The sequence below is a fragment of the Achroia grisella genome, unplaced genomic scaffold (genome assembly GCF_030625045.1).
Source record: "Achroia grisella isolate CSIRO2021 unplaced genomic scaffold, CSIRO_AGI_Agris_v1 utg2470, whole genome shotgun sequence".
Lineage (NCBI taxonomy): Eukaryota > Metazoa > Arthropoda > Insecta > Lepidoptera > Pyralidae > Achroia > Achroia grisella.
In genome coordinates, this window is record NW_026712738.1 from 37,609 (window position 1) to 55,934 (window position 18,326).

Genomic DNA, 18,326 nt, shown 5'->3' on the forward strand with positions numbered 1-18,326 from the left:
AAAATTACACAAAAGTATTATATATCATTTTAAAAGTACTTAGATAATGATTAAGACGGCGCGGTTAATTTAATTGACTTATATAAAAGGAGGCAATTCTAGCTTCTAATTTTGAAAAATGACATTTTTCTATTTAATCTACGATATAAGGGCAAAGTGGATTGTCAGTAATATGGACTGATGATTCCATAGCTAACAATGCACCATGCTTGACTTCCATGCTTCCCTGAAACCACCATGATAAATTCCTGATGGATTTTTCACAATGGGCTAACTGATGTGACTTCTCTCATCTTATCATCCACTGGTGCCCCGCCAGCGGAAACCGTAGGCGCAGACGGGTGCACCATTCCATTATCATATATTAAAAAAATATTTATTTATTTAATACACTATTTGAGTTACGTACAGTACATCAATATGTATTTCTCTGGCAGTGACTGATTATCACTTATATATTTGAACTTAGTTAAAATTTTTGATGTCAAATATTAACAGTGACATAAATATAAAAAAATGTTATTTGTATTGTAATTGAATTTGTTTTAGTTTGTATCGATCTGGGTGTTTGCTATGTATAATATGTATGTATTTACGAAAAAAATCGATGTATTAGTATCAGTTATCTAGTACTCATAACACAAGCTTTAGCTAGCTTAACTTCTGTCTAGATGGCGCTGTGTAAATTGTCCTAAAATTATTTTTATAATATGTATTTATTTATGAAAAAAATATTTATGTATTTGTATCAGTTATCTAGCACCCATAACACAAACTTTAGCTAGCTTAACTTGGGTCTAGATGGCGCTATGTGAATTGTTCTGAGATTATTATAATATGTATGTATTTACAAAAAAAAATTTATGTATTAGTATCAGTTATCCAGTACATATAACACAAACTTTAGCTAGCTTAACTTGGTTCTAGATGGCGCTGTAACTTGTCCTGAGATTATTATTATTTTAATTATATCGATAGTAAATATATTTGCGTGACAACTAGGTCTAAAATATATTTTAAATATTATATTATAAAAATTAATTTGTACCCATACTGTTGCAAATAAGGAGTTTAATTGAATGGTTATTTAATTATTAGTTTATTTTTATATCTAGGAGAGAAGTATGATGGGGTAAGTGATAAAATCACAAACTGAGATATCAGAAGGTGAACAATTTTTTTTTACTGGTCATTTTCGGCTATTCTCAGTAGCTATGTGACCTTTCAAAGTTCGCTACCTAGACCCGTGAGGGACAAGAATTGAAAGATATTCTTAGGAGCGATGGTTTTTATCTCCTCAGGATAGAGTATATACTTTCCAAAGGAGATATTTCGTTTATGCATGAGTGGGCTACAACCACATAGGATGTGTGGTGGCGTTTACTCTTGTTGGCGTTTAATCTTCAGATTGTGGTTAAACCAAGGCTTAATTAAGGAGAACTAAAGTACCAGATGTACTCTCAAGAATAGAACATCTTAAATGGAAAATAAACAAATGGATCAAACAAGTGACTCTCTGGTATCCTAGAGAGGGGACCAGAGACATTGTTAGTGAACACGATGGAAAGACGACATCAAACTGACTCTGGGATCACTCTGGAATAGGGCTGCGGAAGACAGAGATCAATGGAGAGAGCTGGAAGAGGCCTATGCCAAAAGGCACTATAAATTTTTGCAAGGCTTTGTAATGGCTGGACCGATTTCGTTGAGAATTTCACTGGCAGATAGCTAATGTTATAAGGAGTAACGTAGGTGTTTTATTAAAGAAATTTTATTTATTTTAATAGAAATATTTAAATACAACATGAATTCGCAGCTATATTATAATGTAAGTAGAATTACACAACTTCTACAAAGATTATGTTTGATAATCATTTATCATGAAATTGTCCTAATGGATCAGTATTTATGAAAATACAGATAGTTACTGAATTAAGTCTTAAAACAGCGCTGGAGCGCTGTAAAGCTAAGGGTGCGCTGAATACACATCTTCATATTTGTACGGGCAACACCGTACTTCTAGTCAATAGTAACGATAAAGTATCAGTACTAATAAAGTAGTTGATAATGTATATCGTTCTATTATATTCACGTGATACTACACAATACAAATCAGCAATTTATCAAATATAAAGATCGGGTACTATACACTTTTTGGTCCTTCGAGCCGGATTTTAATCGCCAAAATTTACGAGTCACATAATGATTCTATAATTCCATGTAAATACGTTCACGTCTTGATCTATCAAGTTACTACCGTCCGAACTACTTTTAGAGGTCAATATTAAAACTTCACTAAGTTCACCGACCGGAATAGCTCGATGGACGTCAACGATGACCTACGAGCACTGCAGGTGAATGATTGGACTCGAACGGCAGCGTCCGGCGGCAGCAGAGCCGGCCCCGGCGGCTACAGCGCGGGGTCGAGGGCGACGTGCGGGGCGAGCGCGTCGGTGATGCTGAACACGAACCGCAGGCACCCGAACTGCAGCAGCGCGCCGTGCGGCACCAGCGCGGAGCCCTCCCACGCGCCCGCAGCCGCCGCCGCTCCCCCGCCGCCCCCGCACCCGCAGCCCGAGCCGCCCGACAGCGACCCGTTCACTCTGCAATGTCGCGGACCGTTCTTACAAAATCGTCATATTATTAATCCCAGTCAGAGGTTTCTTCAATAAATCATGTCGAAAACTTATAAGATGGTTAGGAAAGATGTATTATGAAGACTAGTGAAAGTCAGCTGCAGTTGTGAGGGTGAATTGTGAGGAGCAGCACCCTCGCAAACATGTAAAAATTAGTCATTATTAGTTATCAGTCATATGAAAGACGACTGCATGCGACTGAAATGAGAATGTTGAGGTGGATGTGTGGTGTGACAAGAATGGATAAGATAAAGAATGAATACATTAGAGGAAGTATGGAAGTGGCGCCGATGTCAGAGAGGTTGAAGAGTAATCGTCTATCGTGGTATGGACATATAATGCGTAGGAATGAAGATCATATCCTAAGGACGGTGTTACATATAAATGTGGATGGTTATAAGGGTAGAGGAAGACCGAAAAAGTGATGGAAGGACTATGTGAAAGATGATATAGTGAGAAAGAAAGTAAATAACGCGATGACTACAAACAGGGATGAATGGAAGCGAAAAACATATTAGGCCGACCCCAAATAAATGGGATAAGGAAGAAGCAGATGATGATATCAGTTATCAGTCATATCAGTTATTGAGGAACCCAGGAGTAATCCAGAGAACCTTATTTACAGGCCCAATTGTACGTGACAGAGTATACGTGTAAAATTATCAGCTGAGCAGTCAGTCGGCTTGCTATATATTTCACTTTCAATAAAATATATAATTAATATATTTATTCATTTCAGACTACTAATGACCTATATTATAAATACATTATAGACTACATATATATGAAATAATAATACAAATATAAAGTCTCTATGGTCACGGCACTGACGATGGCAATCTACCATAGTAGCACCTATACACCACCCCTTTCAACCAGTGACCCTCCTTTATAAAGGTGCAGTTTCACGCACAAACCGTATCAGTTGATCAATTAGATTGCTTATTACATTATCCATTTTCTAAAATTATATTATTCCAGTTCAAAAAAAAGTAATGAATTAAATAATTAGTTACCTAATCGGTCGCGGCATTCGATGCCTCACGATGTCTCTGACGGCACGAGCGCGCGCCTCCGCCTCATCGGGCTCCCGCTGCTCGTCGTGCTCGTGCTCGGCCGCGTGCTCGCGCTCGTGCTCGTGCTCGCGCTCGTGCTCGGATTCATGCTCGCTGTGCGTGATGTCGCACGTGTACAATACACCGTTGACGCGCGTGCCCCACTCTGAGTAGTTTATTAACTCAAAGTGTTGCGTCACCTGGACATGTGATTTAATTATACAATTATAGTGATAGCTGGAAATGTATAAATAATAAATTTTTGGTCTAGTTAGAAATTAATAATAATAATAATAATAATAATAATCTCAGGACAATTCACACAGCGCCATCTAGACCCCAGTTAAGCTAGCTAGAGCTTGTGTTATGTAGATAACTGATACATATACATAGATATTTTTTTTTTTTTGTAAATACATACATATTATACATAGAAAACACCCAGACCGATACAAACAATCATACTCATGGATACAAATGTTTGTGCCGTGCGAGGAATCGAACCCGCGACACTCGGTCGTGAAGCGGTGTGCTTGACCGCTAGACCACCGAGGTCGTCGAATTATTTAAATGTGTAGGAATAGATGTCGAAGGAATAGACCTACAAAAAGTTCGACAGATTTTTATTCTGAGAACCTAATAGTCAATTTCTATTCTTTATATTTTAATACAAAATAAGGCAAATGGAAACTACAGGAATTAACTTTCACAAATGTTATTAGTGGTAATTTAATAATCATCATCTTCAGTATTATCACCATTAAAATTTTTATCACTGTCATTACCATATCGTCATCATCATCAATATATTCGTCATCATCTCCTACTTGATAAAAAACAAATATATGGTCTTGGACAATTAACACAGCGCTGTCTAGTCCCATGATATATAGGGTCTTGTATTATCAGTACTAGACAACTGATATAAATACTTACGATATTTTTTTTGTAAATACATACATAACACACATAGCAAACACTCAGACCGATACAATCATACCCACGAATATAAAACGTTTGTACCGCGTGAAGAATCGAAATCGCGACCATCGGATGTAAAGCGGTATGCCAAACCACGCTAAATCACCGAGGCCGTTGATGATGACCACAATCATCTGCCATCACTCATCATCATCACCATCATCACTCATCACTATCATCACCATCTCCTTGTCCGTGATCTGTAAGACTATATGCACCGCGTCCCGACCTCGTCCATGAATATGAGCGCGTGCCTCGCGGAGAGCGCCCGGCAGCGCGGCGCACGTGCGGGCTCGAGGCGCACGTCGCAGGCGGTGTCGGTGCCCACCCACGCCGCCCCCCGCACCGCGCACACCTCGCCCAGCGCCGCCGCCGCGCCCGCCTCCGCGCCCAGGCCGTTCCTGACAACACAACCGCACACATCATTATACATATTCGTTGAGATTACGTGGGTTACGAGTCAAGAGTCAGAGACGCGGTTACGTTCACGGATCAGTTGCGACACTGACGTGGAACAGTACAATCGTGGAGTAGTATACGGTGTGCACTGACCTGGCGGTGACAGACTCGGCGGCGCGAAGCAGTGAGACGAGTTATTGGTTTGGCGTCTTTAAAATGTTGGCGACATGTGTTGCAGTGAGGGTGACTTACCTAATGACTGCGGGGAGGGCGACTCACCTGGCGGGCGGGCGCAGCGCCACGAGCGCGGCCCTGGCGGGCGCGGCGGGCGGCGCGGGGGGCGGCGGGGGCGCGCGGGGCGCGGGCGGCGGCCCCCAGACGGCGGCGGCGATGCGCTCGCGCTCGGCGCGCGTGAGCAGCTCGGAGGGCAGGTGCGCGCGCCTCACTCCCAGCCGGCGGGGGGCGGGGGGCGGGGGGCGGGGGGCGGCGGGGAGGGCGACTCACCTGGCGGGCGGGCGCAGCGCCACGAGCGCGGCCCTGGCGGGCGCGGCGGGCGGCGCGGGGGGCGGCGGGGGCGCGCGGGGCGCGGGCGGCGGCCCCCAGACGGCGGCGGCGATGCGCTCGCGCTCGGCGCGCGTGAGCAGCTCGGAGGGCAGGTGCGCGCGCCTCACTCCCGGCCGGCGGGGGGCGGGGGGCGGCGGGGAGGGCGACTCACCTGGCGGGCGGGCGCAGCGCCACGAGCGCGGCCCTGGCGGGCGCGGCGGGCGGCGCGGGGGGCGGCGGGGGCGCGCGGGGCGCGGGCGGCGGCCCCCAGACGGCGGCGGCGATGCGCTCGCGCTCGGCGCGCGTGAGCAGCTCGGAGGGCAGGTGCGCGCGCCTCACTCCCGGCCGGCGGGGGGCGGGGGGCGGCGGGGAGGGCGACTCACCTGGCGGGCGGGCGCAGCGCCACGAGCGCGGCCCTGGCGGGCGCGGCGGGCGGCGCGGGGGGCGGCGGGGGCGCGCGGGGCGCGGGCGGCGGCCCCCAGACGGCGGCGGCGATGCGCTCGCGCTCGGCGCGCGTGAGCAGCTCGGAGGGCAGGTGCGCGCGCCTCACTCCCAGCCGCAGCAGGCGCGGCCGGTCCAGCGAGCGCCGCACGGCCGCCGCCGCCGCCGCGCCCAGCGCCGCGCCGCGCCACACTCCGCGCACCGCCTCGCCCGCGGCCACCTGACACACACACACACACACGCCTCGCTCGTTACATGTCAGACGCCGGGGGATAATCACGGAGTAACCGTGACATTCGGGGCGGAAGGAGATTATTAGTAGTAAGGTCTAGTGTCTCCTTGCTGATGTAGCAACGCGTGTAAAAATATTCGAACCTTATATACCATTTTACACGTGTCGCCTTTAAGCGCAGCTGCAGGTAACGACGGCTTGAAAGTCGCGCAGCTGCGTTTCTAATGTTACACGTGCCGTGCGATAAGGATTCCAGGAAGTGGATAGTGGCACGTGTAAAAACTGTGTTGCTACACTGGCAATGGTACATTTTTAGAACAACCTCTATGCAATTCCCCCTGAAAACCATCGTGATAAATTCATAATGAATTTACCACAACGAGTAAACTAACCTAACCATAGTATAAAAATGACACCGGTGTCAGAGAAGTTGAAGAGTAATCGTCTATCATGGTATGGACATGCAATGCGTAGGAACAAGGATAATATTTTAAGAAAGGTGTTACATATGAATGTGGATGGTTATAAGGGCAGAGGAAGGCCGAAAAAGAGATGGATGGACTGTGTGAAAGATGATATGATAAGAAAGGAAGTAAATAACGCGATGACTGCGAACAGGGATGAATGGAAGCGAAAAACATATTACGACGACCACAAATAAATGGGATAAGGAAGAAGCAGATGATGATGAGTAAACTGACCTAACCACATACTCATCTTGTTATTCTATACTGACGCCCCGCCAGCGTAAACCGTTAGCGCAGGCAAGTGCATCATTTCATTCATCCACAATAAAAAAATATATTTTCAATCGCAGTCAGATCAAGTATTTATAAAAAAGTGATGACATATATCGATAATTCTGGCCTGCTTTATAATAACTGTAATCTATATAAAAGATCACTTCATTAATTTAACGCCCGCCTCCCAAATACCGCCAAAATCTGAAGATGCACTTCAGATTTTGGCTGTATTTGGAAGGCCGGAATAAAACGCCATTACAGACTGCAATTTTAAATATCATTATAGACAACCCCATGAGCTTGCAGGGTTACTAGGGTTAAATACGACAGAAAGTTTTATGCTCTTGCCACTATCAGGTCAAGCATGACATTTTTGTGAAGGATGAAAGACTCAATTTCATTAAACTCAGGCTATTAACTTTCTGATATATGGCCAAGAAATAATGTCATAAATTTACAGTACATATCAATCTAAATCTGAATTCTTTATAAAATATCCAATTATTACCTGCTGAAGTCTCTGCCAAGCTAACAACTTGACGAGCCTTTCGTCCAGTTTCTTGAGCTGGTCGTCCACCGCGGCCAGTAGTTCCTCCACATCGCCGTCGGCCTTCAGCTCGAGCCGGTCTTTCCTCTGACCACGCCTGCGCTCCTCGGGCGACAGTCTGCGCTTCTTCACAGACGCCGTCAAATACTCGAAGTCAGAGTCTGACAACTCGCTGGATTCATCGCTGTTCCTATCAATCTGTAACATATACCAATTTCTGTGATTTTGTCCACTTTTTCTGATTTTATTTTTAAGAGAAAAGATAATATAATAGTGTTATAATATGGGGACGATGTGTCAGCTCATGAAAATCTTCAAATTAAAGTTATTTTAATGCATACATATGTTACAACGATCGTTATAGTGTATGAAAAACCCAATAATTACGTCTTTGCTGTATAGTTAGGTGTTCTCCTTTTGCAATATTAATTATTATAAAAAGGCACTAAAGCAGAACGCGTGAATGCGACGAAGTTAGCGATGCGCGCGGTATATCTCGTGCTCTTTATTTACATTCACATTCTTGCGTGAAAACCGATTCCAGCCTGATAGAACGTCGTGTAAGTACCTTAGCGTGTCCAGAGATGGCCTCGAGATCATCTGCAGCATCAGCTTGTGTGGCTTGTTGCAACATTGGCGGCGACGGAGGTGGGGAAGCACGAGGACAGCGACCGCCGGAGTACTCGGGACACGATAAGTTCAGGCAGATCTTGTGTTTGGGCTTCTCATCCTCATCCTCAGTTTCATAATAGTCTTGGCTTTCTTTTAGATTTTTTAGCACTGAAATATAATATTTCATATTCTATTTATCGTTCATATTGTTTAGAGATTTACTTTCTAGTAATCTGTTCAAATGTGTTACTGACACACTTTTGGAAAAAATTAAACGACTTAACTAGGACGTTTCTAACATCGTCGAAGATTTTTAATGACAATTTTTTAGAAGCTATTTATATGGTGAAACAGGAATTACGCTTGAGAAAGTCTCGTAACTTCGAGAAAATGTTTATAGGTGGCGCACCATGCTGGTGTCGCAGTACACACACACACACACACACACACAGTACGTACCGCGCTCGCAGCGCACGTGCTCGCGGCGCGCGGGCTGCAGGGGGGGGGGCCGCTCGTAGTGCAGGCGCACCATGCTGGTGTCGCAGTACACACACACACACACACACACACAGTACGTACCGCGCTCGCAGCGCACGTGCTCGCGGCGCGCGGGCTGCCGGGGGGGGGGGCCGCTCGTAGTGCAGGCGCACCATGCTGGTGTCGCAGTACACACACACACACACACACACACAGTACGTACCGCGCTCGCAGCGCACGTGCTCGCGGCGCGCGGGCTGCAGGGGGGGGGGCCGCTCGTAGTGCAGGCGCACCATGCTGGTGTCGCAGTACACACACACACACACACACACACACACACACACACACAGTACGTACCGCGCTCGCAGCGCACGTGCTCGCGGCGCGCGGGCTGCAGGGGGGGGGGCCGCTCGTAGTGCAGGCGCACCATGCTGGTGTCGCAGTACACACACACACACACACACACACACACACACAGTACGTACCGCGCTCGCAGCGCACGTGCTCGCGGCGCGCGGGCTGCAGGGGGGGGGGCCGCTCGTAGTGCAGGCGCACCATGCGCGGGACTCTCACGCGTCCTCGCACTCCCGCCGGTACCTTCACCCTGCGCACGCGCATCGCAACAGTTAAAACAAAGAAATTCAGTTGAGTTTCCCGCCAGTTCTTCTCGATTGAATCTGTATACTGAACTAGACAGTAGGGAAAAAAGGTTAATACAAAAACTTGACGTTCATAAGAGGCAGACATTTTATGTCCTACATGAAAAATAGATTTTTGATTTGAATTTAACATACCACTCACCGACATAAGTACGCAATGCAACTTGCGACGCCCTTACCCGTAGTTAACCCTCATGAGTTCCTAACCTACCAAAACCCGCTATATCTAACCTACCAAAACAAAACCGTTTACGCAAGCTTGATTAAATATATAAGACAGAAACAGCCACACCTACACTAGAGGTAGTGTGTACAGCACCAAACTAACCTGAATGAAGGATGAGGGTTCCTGGCTCGCCTGATGAAGTCCACTTTGATGGCGTGCTGGTCCACCGGTCCTGAGAATTTCTCCCATAGAGCTACACGCTCCGTCGCCGAGATGGAGTTCACTAGCTTCCAATCCTTAAAAAAATATACACGTTTATTTTCAAGATAGAATTAACCTTCTTTTAAACAGACTTTCTATAACTCAATTATATTATTGAATACTAATGGACCGACGCAGATTATCTCGGATAATTGTAACTTAGAGTTTTATATATATTCTTATAACACAATATACAGGGTGTAACGCCAAAACGAAAACAGCTGATTTAGAATAATGGTCTGAATTCACAGTTTCAGTTTTGCCAACCTGTCCGTTACAGCCTGTATAGACTAGAATAATATATCTTACAAAATGAAAGAATATCTTAAGTGTATGAAATGCTTCCAGAATTTAGTTTCTTGATAATAACATCTCTCTCTCTCTCTCTCTCTATTTATAATATTGTGTAAATAGGTATACAATAGTATAGATTACAAAAATTTTTGTTTATTCATACAGTAGGAATAAAATCAAGAGGAATAAGGGAGGCTGCATAGAAAAAACGCAAGCGATTTTACGACGCCACATTTCCAAAAATGTACTTATGTACTTTTTTGTGTTACCCACATTTATGTCATGTTTATATAACAGTTTGTTATTATATTGAAGACCGCATTGATAAATCTTATTTCTCACATAGAGACCGGCATTTTTTTGTTATTTACGTATATTACTTTTTAAATATGTTTTTATAATAATAATAGCCCTTTTTTCCGAAAGTTGGGATACATTTGCTGTGTTACAAAATGTCCCGCAACTCGGTGTGCCTTTTGGCATAGGCCTCCTCCAGCTCTCTCCACTGAGCTCTGTTTTCCGCAACCCTGTTCCAGAACGGTCCCAGAGTCAGGTTGATGTCAACTTTCCATCGTGTTCTTTGGCGACCCTGTCTGCTGGTCCCGTCCCTAGGATACCAGAGAGTCACTTGCTTGCTCCATTTGTTTGTTTTGCACCTTAGCATATGCCCAGTCCAACTCCATTTTAAATGGTCTATTCTAGAGACTACATCTGTGGCTTTTGTTCTCTGTCTGATGTCCCAGTTTGTGATTTTGTCACTTACTTTCCTCTCCATTGCCCTTTGACATTTTGCCAGTCGGTCCATATGATTCTCAGTCAAAGACCATGTTTCACATCCATATATTATACAAGGTAGGATACTAGTGTTGAAAGTTTTAGTCTTAATATGCATGTTTATATCCTTACTCTTCATTATTTCTATCAGGGACCAGTATTTCTTCCATCCGATTGCAATTCTTTTGTTTATTTCCTTGGACATTGAATTCATGGGGGAGATGGTTTGCCCCAGATAGACATAATCTTTTATATAATCCAAGCTGTTTCCATCATGTTCTATGCATACCTCTATAGAGTTAGTCATCAGCTTCGTTTTGTTTGGATTCATTTCTAGTCCTATTTCTCTGCTTATGTCTGATAGGCTTTTTGCCATAAGTCCTAGTTTCTTGGGATCTTCTTCTAAAAGGACAATGTCGTCTGGGAATCTTAGATGGTTTAGACGGCTACCGTTAATGTTGAGATCATAATTATCCCATACCAATTTCCTAAAAATATATTCCAATACTGCATTGAAAAGTTTGGGAGATAATGGGTCTGTCTCACACCTCTTTCTATATATTTTTAGTATACAATAATTTGAGATAGACATTATTTAACCCCTAGATTTATTTCAATTAAAGTGCCCATGGGTGATCACCCAGTCCCAATGTGTAAATTTACTTTTGTTGCAGAGTGACCCACCGTTGGGCGGTCTATGTGTTAAAGTTTAGTAATGGCCTGTTAGTGTCCCCATAACTATTTTATTTGCAATGTCAGTATACTAGACCTTTAATGCTATTAAAAAGTGAGGTATTGTAGGACAATATGATGTACTTACGATATATTGCTCGACGTGATTAGGACACATCCAGCGGCCAGTCGGTAACGCAGTTAAAGGTGGATCCAGACAGTCCTGAAAAAAACATCGTATTCAAACTCTGTCAAATAAAATTTCTGTGTCTATAGTGATGGAAACATGTATGAACAAATATGAACCAAAGAAAGGAACTCACAAACATGAGGTTCTTTATAATATATAATAACTAACTAACTATAAGTAACTTTATAAAACATAATAATAACCCTGAACAATCCACACAACGCCATCTAGCCCCAAGATAAGCAGAGCTTTTGTTATGGTTAATAGACAAGTAATAATCTTTCTTTTTTCTGATGATATTTGTAATCGGTCCTAAGACTAAAGTCGTATCCGTCGGGCAGGAGTTGGCCTTCAGCCGCTCAATAAGTCCTTCTGCGGGTTTGGAGTGCCATCTGCATTCGCCCCCTATCGTCCGGTGAAGTTGTAAAGGCCAGCTGCGGCCAACATTAAAGTAGTCCGAAAAAAAAAAGTGGTCCTAAGACTGAATGCATCTGTTCTGTGATGCTGTACTGTAGAATGGCTTCCTATTGGAAACTTCTACTCATATGCAAGAGAGCTACTGCCAGTCTTCTAGCTGCAGAATATGCTGGCATTTTTGTTATGTCATATACCATTCAATTATGACTTGCCTTATATTTTTTTAAATACATAAACAATACAGCCAAATACAAACAATCAAATCTGCCACTGTGACAGCCTCGGTGGTTCAGTTCCTTGCATGTTGCAAACATTTGTATTAATGAGTATGATTGTTTGTATTGGTCTGGATGTTTTCTATGTATATTATGTTATAAAAGAACCAACTAAGTATTTATATCAGTTGTCTAAGAAGTGATATCGTGTTAATTGTTATTTAATTTATTTAATTAATAATGAACTTTCAGATGGCTTGAGTTATGTTTTAGTATTCCAGAGACCACATTTTCATACCCAGTAATTTCACTGTCATATTTATCCTTCAACCGAATTGCAGTAAGCTGATCACACGACATTGTAGTGTGTAACTTAACTGTTTATGTACATAGGTGACTTGTAATTTACCATAAGCTGGTCAGTTTGTTTACTATTCCCGTTCATAAAAAACTGAATAAATTTACCTGATGACTGAGTAAGTTTACCTGATGAAAGAGCAGCGGGCAGTAGTCGCACTGCAGTAGCGGCGCGTGCTTGCAGGTGGCCTGGCAGATGAAGCAGGTCTTGGCCGGCAGCGGCACGCAGCCCCACGCGTCCACCGTCACCAGCGAGGCGCCTCCATTCTTGCTCTCTTCTGTAATTGACAGGCAATATTAATAAACCATAAAGCATGAACCATACAAAAATAGTACCTACACATTTTATACATTTTTCCTGGGATATTTTGACGGTCTTGGTGGTCTAGCGGTTTAGTTCCGATTACCGCTTTAGTTCCGATGGTCGCGGGTTTGATTCGTCGCACAATCATCTGTATTCATAACAATGGTTTTATCTATCTATATAATGTATTTAAAGAAAATAAAAAAAATCTGGACAATTCACAAAACGCCTAGATGGCGTTGTGTGAATTGTCCAGATTTTTTCCCTTGGGACGAACATCCAGAGATATAATAATTATTAAAATTTATACAAAAATCTGCAAATATTTGTCAAGGATAATAGTTAAAACTATTTAACAATATATAAAGTTTGTTTGAATGAAGATTATTTCTATTTCTCTAACATATTTCTCCCTACAAACCAAAATATTGGCTTACATATAACTTTGTACAACTTTCCCTGATATATTTTTTTAATAATGATATTTTTTTGATAAACACAAAACATTTTTAAAATACCTTTGTCTGTGCCTGGGAATAAACACGGTACCCTCATCTCCCTCGGCAATTCAAACTGCTTTGGGTTCATGATCTTAGCTGCCTTCACGAGAACCTCCATCGGTGACAGTTCCTTCTCCACCTCCTTCTTTTCTTCTTCTTGGTCATCTTTGAGTTTCTTCTTTGCTGAGTTAGAACGATTACGGAGGGATCTGAAGACAATGAAATGTAGCATACAGATATTTTGATATATGATATGTTTCTTCATAATTTGATCTGTGTATATATATAATCTGGTAATCTATACATATAAATAAAATTGGAGTGTCTGATTGTAATATTGAAATAACCGTGTTTTACTATAGGTAAAAAAAAACATTTTTTACAATTTTTGTCTATCTGTCAGTTTCTTCCCGCTAATTTCCAAAATGGCTGGACCTATTTTGACGGGACTTTTATTGGCAGGTAGCCGATGTAATAGGGAATAACTTAGGTTACTTTTATTTTAGAAAAATAAAGTTAAATTCCCTGCGGACAAAGTCGCTTGTACAGCTAGTCTTATAATAATTCGCTGCATTTTTTTTTTAATTATATCTTGCCCACCTATGTTTTTATTTTTTATCAAGCAAATGTCTTCCAGACTATAAGCAGATTAATTGATTGTCAAATCTCGTGAGAGGTGATTCCCCATTGAGAATCCAGATATTCCAACTTATGCCAGGTTGTTGGAGTAGGCCTTAGGTATAAGTTTTTTTTATATGGTATTGTGCAGATTTGAATTTGACACCTCTGGTTTAGTAATTAAGTAGTATAATAATAATAATAATAATCTCAGGACAATTCACACAGCGCCATCTAGACCCAAGTTAAGCTAGCTAAAGAGATAGCTAGATATTTTTTTTGTAAATACATACATATTATACATAGAAAACACCCAGACCGATACAAACAATCATACTCATGAATACAAATATTTGTGCCGTGCGAGGAATCAAACCCGCGACCATCGGACGTAAAGCGGTGTGCTAATCCACTAGACCGCCGAGGTCATCACATTAACACACACCGAGTATGTATGGTATCAAACACTAACCTGGTCTTCTTTTCTGTGTCAGATTTGTTGTCAGCAGGGGACTGTGCCCGGCTGCTGCGAGAGCTGGCTGGCTTCTCTGCATCAGATGCACGGCACTCCCGACACAGCCACAGGCCTGCTGGGATGTCATTCTCATCTAATGGGGGATCACTGAAATTTATTATGATATAGTAGTTAGAAGACATACAATAATATTAAGCCAGTAAACATTAGATAAAGACTGAAACCACTTTTTCTAAGACAGTAGTTCTCTATATAGGGGGATCATACCCACAAGGAGACAATTTATAAATAAATAAATAATCCTGGACAATTGACACAGCGCCATCTAGTCCTATGGTAAACAGAGCTTGTGTTATGGGTTAGTACCCATAACACAAGCTCTGTTTACCGTATACCGACAACTGGTATAAATACTTTATTTTTTTTTTAGTAAATACATACATAATATACATAGAAAACATCCAGACCGATACAAACAATCATACTCATGAATACAAATATTTGCACTGTACGAGGAATTGAACCTGCGACCATCGGAAGTAAAGTGTTGTGCTCAACCGCTAGACCAATGAGGCTGTCAAAATTCGATTGTTAAGAGGACAATTCGAAAATAGCCTCTTCATTAAAACTATATGGTATGAGAATTTCTATTTTGTATTATATATTTTGGTAATTTACATACTGTTTCATTAACAATTTCCTAGTGATTTCTTATAAACCTTAAAGTTTCTTATATGAACGATTCAAATTTTTAATGTTCATTAATAAAATAAGGGTGGGAGGGGATGGAGGGAGCCTAAGAATTTCAGATAGGCATAAGTTGGGGCATGGAATTTAATTGTTTGTCAATGTTGTTATATTTAGTGTACTTGTTCAATGTAATAAATATAAAGAGCCTTTATTTCTGTACTATTCATTAATTTGTTTTGTTACATATTCATGTTCATTCATATTATTATATTTATTATTACTTTATTTTCTACTATTATTAATTGCACAGTTGTTATGTAGTTTGATTTTCTATGCTTAATTATTAATTTCATTATTTATATTATATCCCGCAGTACAGAATATTTGTTCAATGTACCGAGATATACTTAATTAATTATAAAATGTCTGTAAAATGTTTTCAACAGTTTGAAACTTGTGTTCTATAAAGGTCACACATATGTCACTAGTGTAACTTACAATTAATAGAGCCAGTGTTAAGTCCACCAAATGTAATATCACCTTTTGTATGGTGGATTAAGTATAAATAAATAACCTAAGAACTCATTATATTTTATAATGACCACATAAAATGATGACACTCACTAGCACCCAAGATGAAAACTAGCCGGACAACGATCACAACATATCAGGTCTCCACCCTCTCCACAGGCGTCGCAAGAATCATGATTGTGACCCTTGCCAGGCCTCTTATAATATGGATGCTGCGATTTCTTAGGCTTCTGTGCATTCAAATCTTCGTCGGGCGGCTTTATAAGCGCCCGGATAAGCTAAAAACCATCAAAAAATACTTAAATAAACCTAGAAATATATGTTAATTGATATAAGAATAAAATGGCGCCATTCTCACAAAAACAGTTTCATAGCACATCACAAACTTGATCAATTAACACACCGGCATTAATCCGCCCGACGTATCCAGATCATAGGCGACGTTAGACATTGTTGAGTCTTGTAAAAAGTCTAAATCATAAATATAAACGTAAACACAAGCAATGAAAAGACTTTTAAACTCTAAAGTAAAACTAAACAGACCGATTGAGTAAGACTTCAATCAGTCTGCAAAAATACAATAAAATGTTTTAGATATATTTTTCTAGACTATGCACAACGTACAATAGAATGTTTTAAGAATTAAAAAGAAATCCCACTAATTAGTTAGTGAATGAAGACAAAATTTACAAGCAAACAAAATATAAATATTTTTCGTTATGAAAATGGCCGCCGACATAATGTTACCAACTATCACTATTACCCAATAGCTAGATATTATGAGGAGAATCACTATATCGCCCGATTTTTTTTAAAGATTGTCTTTTTGTTTATCTAAAGTTTTATATTATCAAACGTCGTATAATGTGTAAGTAAAAAAAACTTAAGTTAAACATAATTTTGAAAAATCACTTATTTGCAACATACATATTCACTAGTCAAACATTTTAAAACGTTAATCCTCCCTAACGGGAACGCATGAAAGTAAGAGGTACGTGGCACTGTTCATGTACCTATGTACATATGAACAGTGGAGTCCAATTGTTCGCTATACCAGTTACGTTAAAAAAAATATAAATATTTAATAATGCGCATATTTATTACAACTACTATACTACTAAAATTGTATATTAATAATATAAAAATATTGCTGTTGTTTGAAAACTATACTTCACTAATTTAAGCGATGATTTCTACAATTTTTCATCTCTCAGCATACCTCTTATTAATCGTAATCTATACTATATATTATGCAATGAAATGTGCAAGTACAAGACACAATGAAATTCTTACAAATATATATAAACTAGTTAAAATATTTGCCTTATACGTTTTCTAAAATTAATTGAAAGAAATTACAGTATAAACATCTTAAAAATAATTATTTTATATTTACAGATGCAAGGCAACCTGAATAAAATTGTTTTTTATTCATTCAGTGCAATTATTTAATGCTAGGCATTATAAACATTATTTATTTAGGTTTTGCTGTTCTTTCGCGCAATAACTCATTCTAATAAAAAAAAAAACATTTTATCTTATGCATACAAAAAAATAGCCAGTTTTATAAAATTGTCGAGTTGGGAATACTGAGCCAAAGTTTGACCACAGACGAAGTGATTTTGACAGTAACTTAAAACTTTAGACGTCTGTCTCACATACTTATCAACTGACATATAACTGACATTCACTGGTCAATATTTTGTTTTTTTTACACCTAAATGCTTTTGAAGTACATACTTTTTCTTGAGCCGCTAATCGGTACAGTATAGACATAAATGAAGATTATAAGACTTCATATAAGTTCTCAGATTTTATTTGAAAACTAAAAGCTCTAATAAAACCAATCTTTATTTCTATTTCATCCTCAAATACTACTTCAATTCATAAATATGTATAATATATTTAGTGCATTTCTGTATTCACACAAAAATCAGGAAATGACTTTTCGAGAAACTTATTAAAAAAATTATCATTCATTTACTGTTTAATATTACAAACATAACACATTAACATTTAATATGAGGAGAAATGTTTGCAACATTTCTTCCTGATCAAATCAAAACCAGAAAGCATTTAACATATATCATTATAGCTTTTCTTATCTTTCAGCCTACATTTTATAGATAATGAGACAGCTTTCTGAATGAGCGGTAGACTGAAAAAAAAATGTGATGACTATTGAAAAGTTTTTTCTTTTAAACTGACGTCTATAAAGTATTCCTTGTTACTTGAAATCATAAGATGAAATGGAAGAATTATGATTTCCCAAATTAAATTGTAATATCAATTTAAATTTGACAGGAATGTTTCTTTTATTTAATTTGTTTGTGACACAAATGCCCATATATACAGATAAAAAAAATATTTATAGAAAGGATGAATGAAACTTGAAATAAAAATAAAAATTTCATTTTAATAATAGTCAGGTAGACATTCTTATACAGTCAGCATGTCTTTCTGTAGCAGTATTAAATAATTTGTACGCTTTCTTTGTAATTTTGGTATGTAAAAGAGATAGAAGACGCGAAAGTTCA

The 18,326-nt window shown here is 40.4% G+C and overlaps 1 protein-coding gene across 1 annotated transcript; it reads right to left on the reverse strand.

Annotated features, from left to right (window-relative positions):
* Positions 1 to 1,404: 1,404 nt before the first annotated feature.
* On the reverse strand, positions 1,405 to 16,499 carry LOC131842733 (PHD finger protein 12). Its single transcript, XM_059191296.1, has 14 exons — positions 16,193 to 16,499; positions 15,883 to 16,067; positions 14,566 to 14,715; positions 13,494 to 13,684; positions 12,801 to 12,949; positions 11,641 to 11,715; positions 9,654 to 9,787; positions 9,152 to 9,270; positions 8,146 to 8,357; positions 7,539 to 7,775; positions 5,998 to 6,275; positions 4,902 to 5,073; positions 3,653 to 3,891; positions 1,405 to 2,603 (listed from the first exon to the last, which is right to left on the reverse strand). The coding sequence occupies exons 1-14, from the start codon at positions 16,238 to 16,240 to the stop codon at positions 2,411 to 2,413; spliced, it is 2,382 nt and encodes a 793-aa protein (XP_059047279.1). The 5' UTR covers positions 16,241 to 16,499; the 3' UTR covers positions 1,405 to 2,410.
* Between the last annotated feature and the right edge of the window lie 1,827 nt (positions 16,500 to 18,326).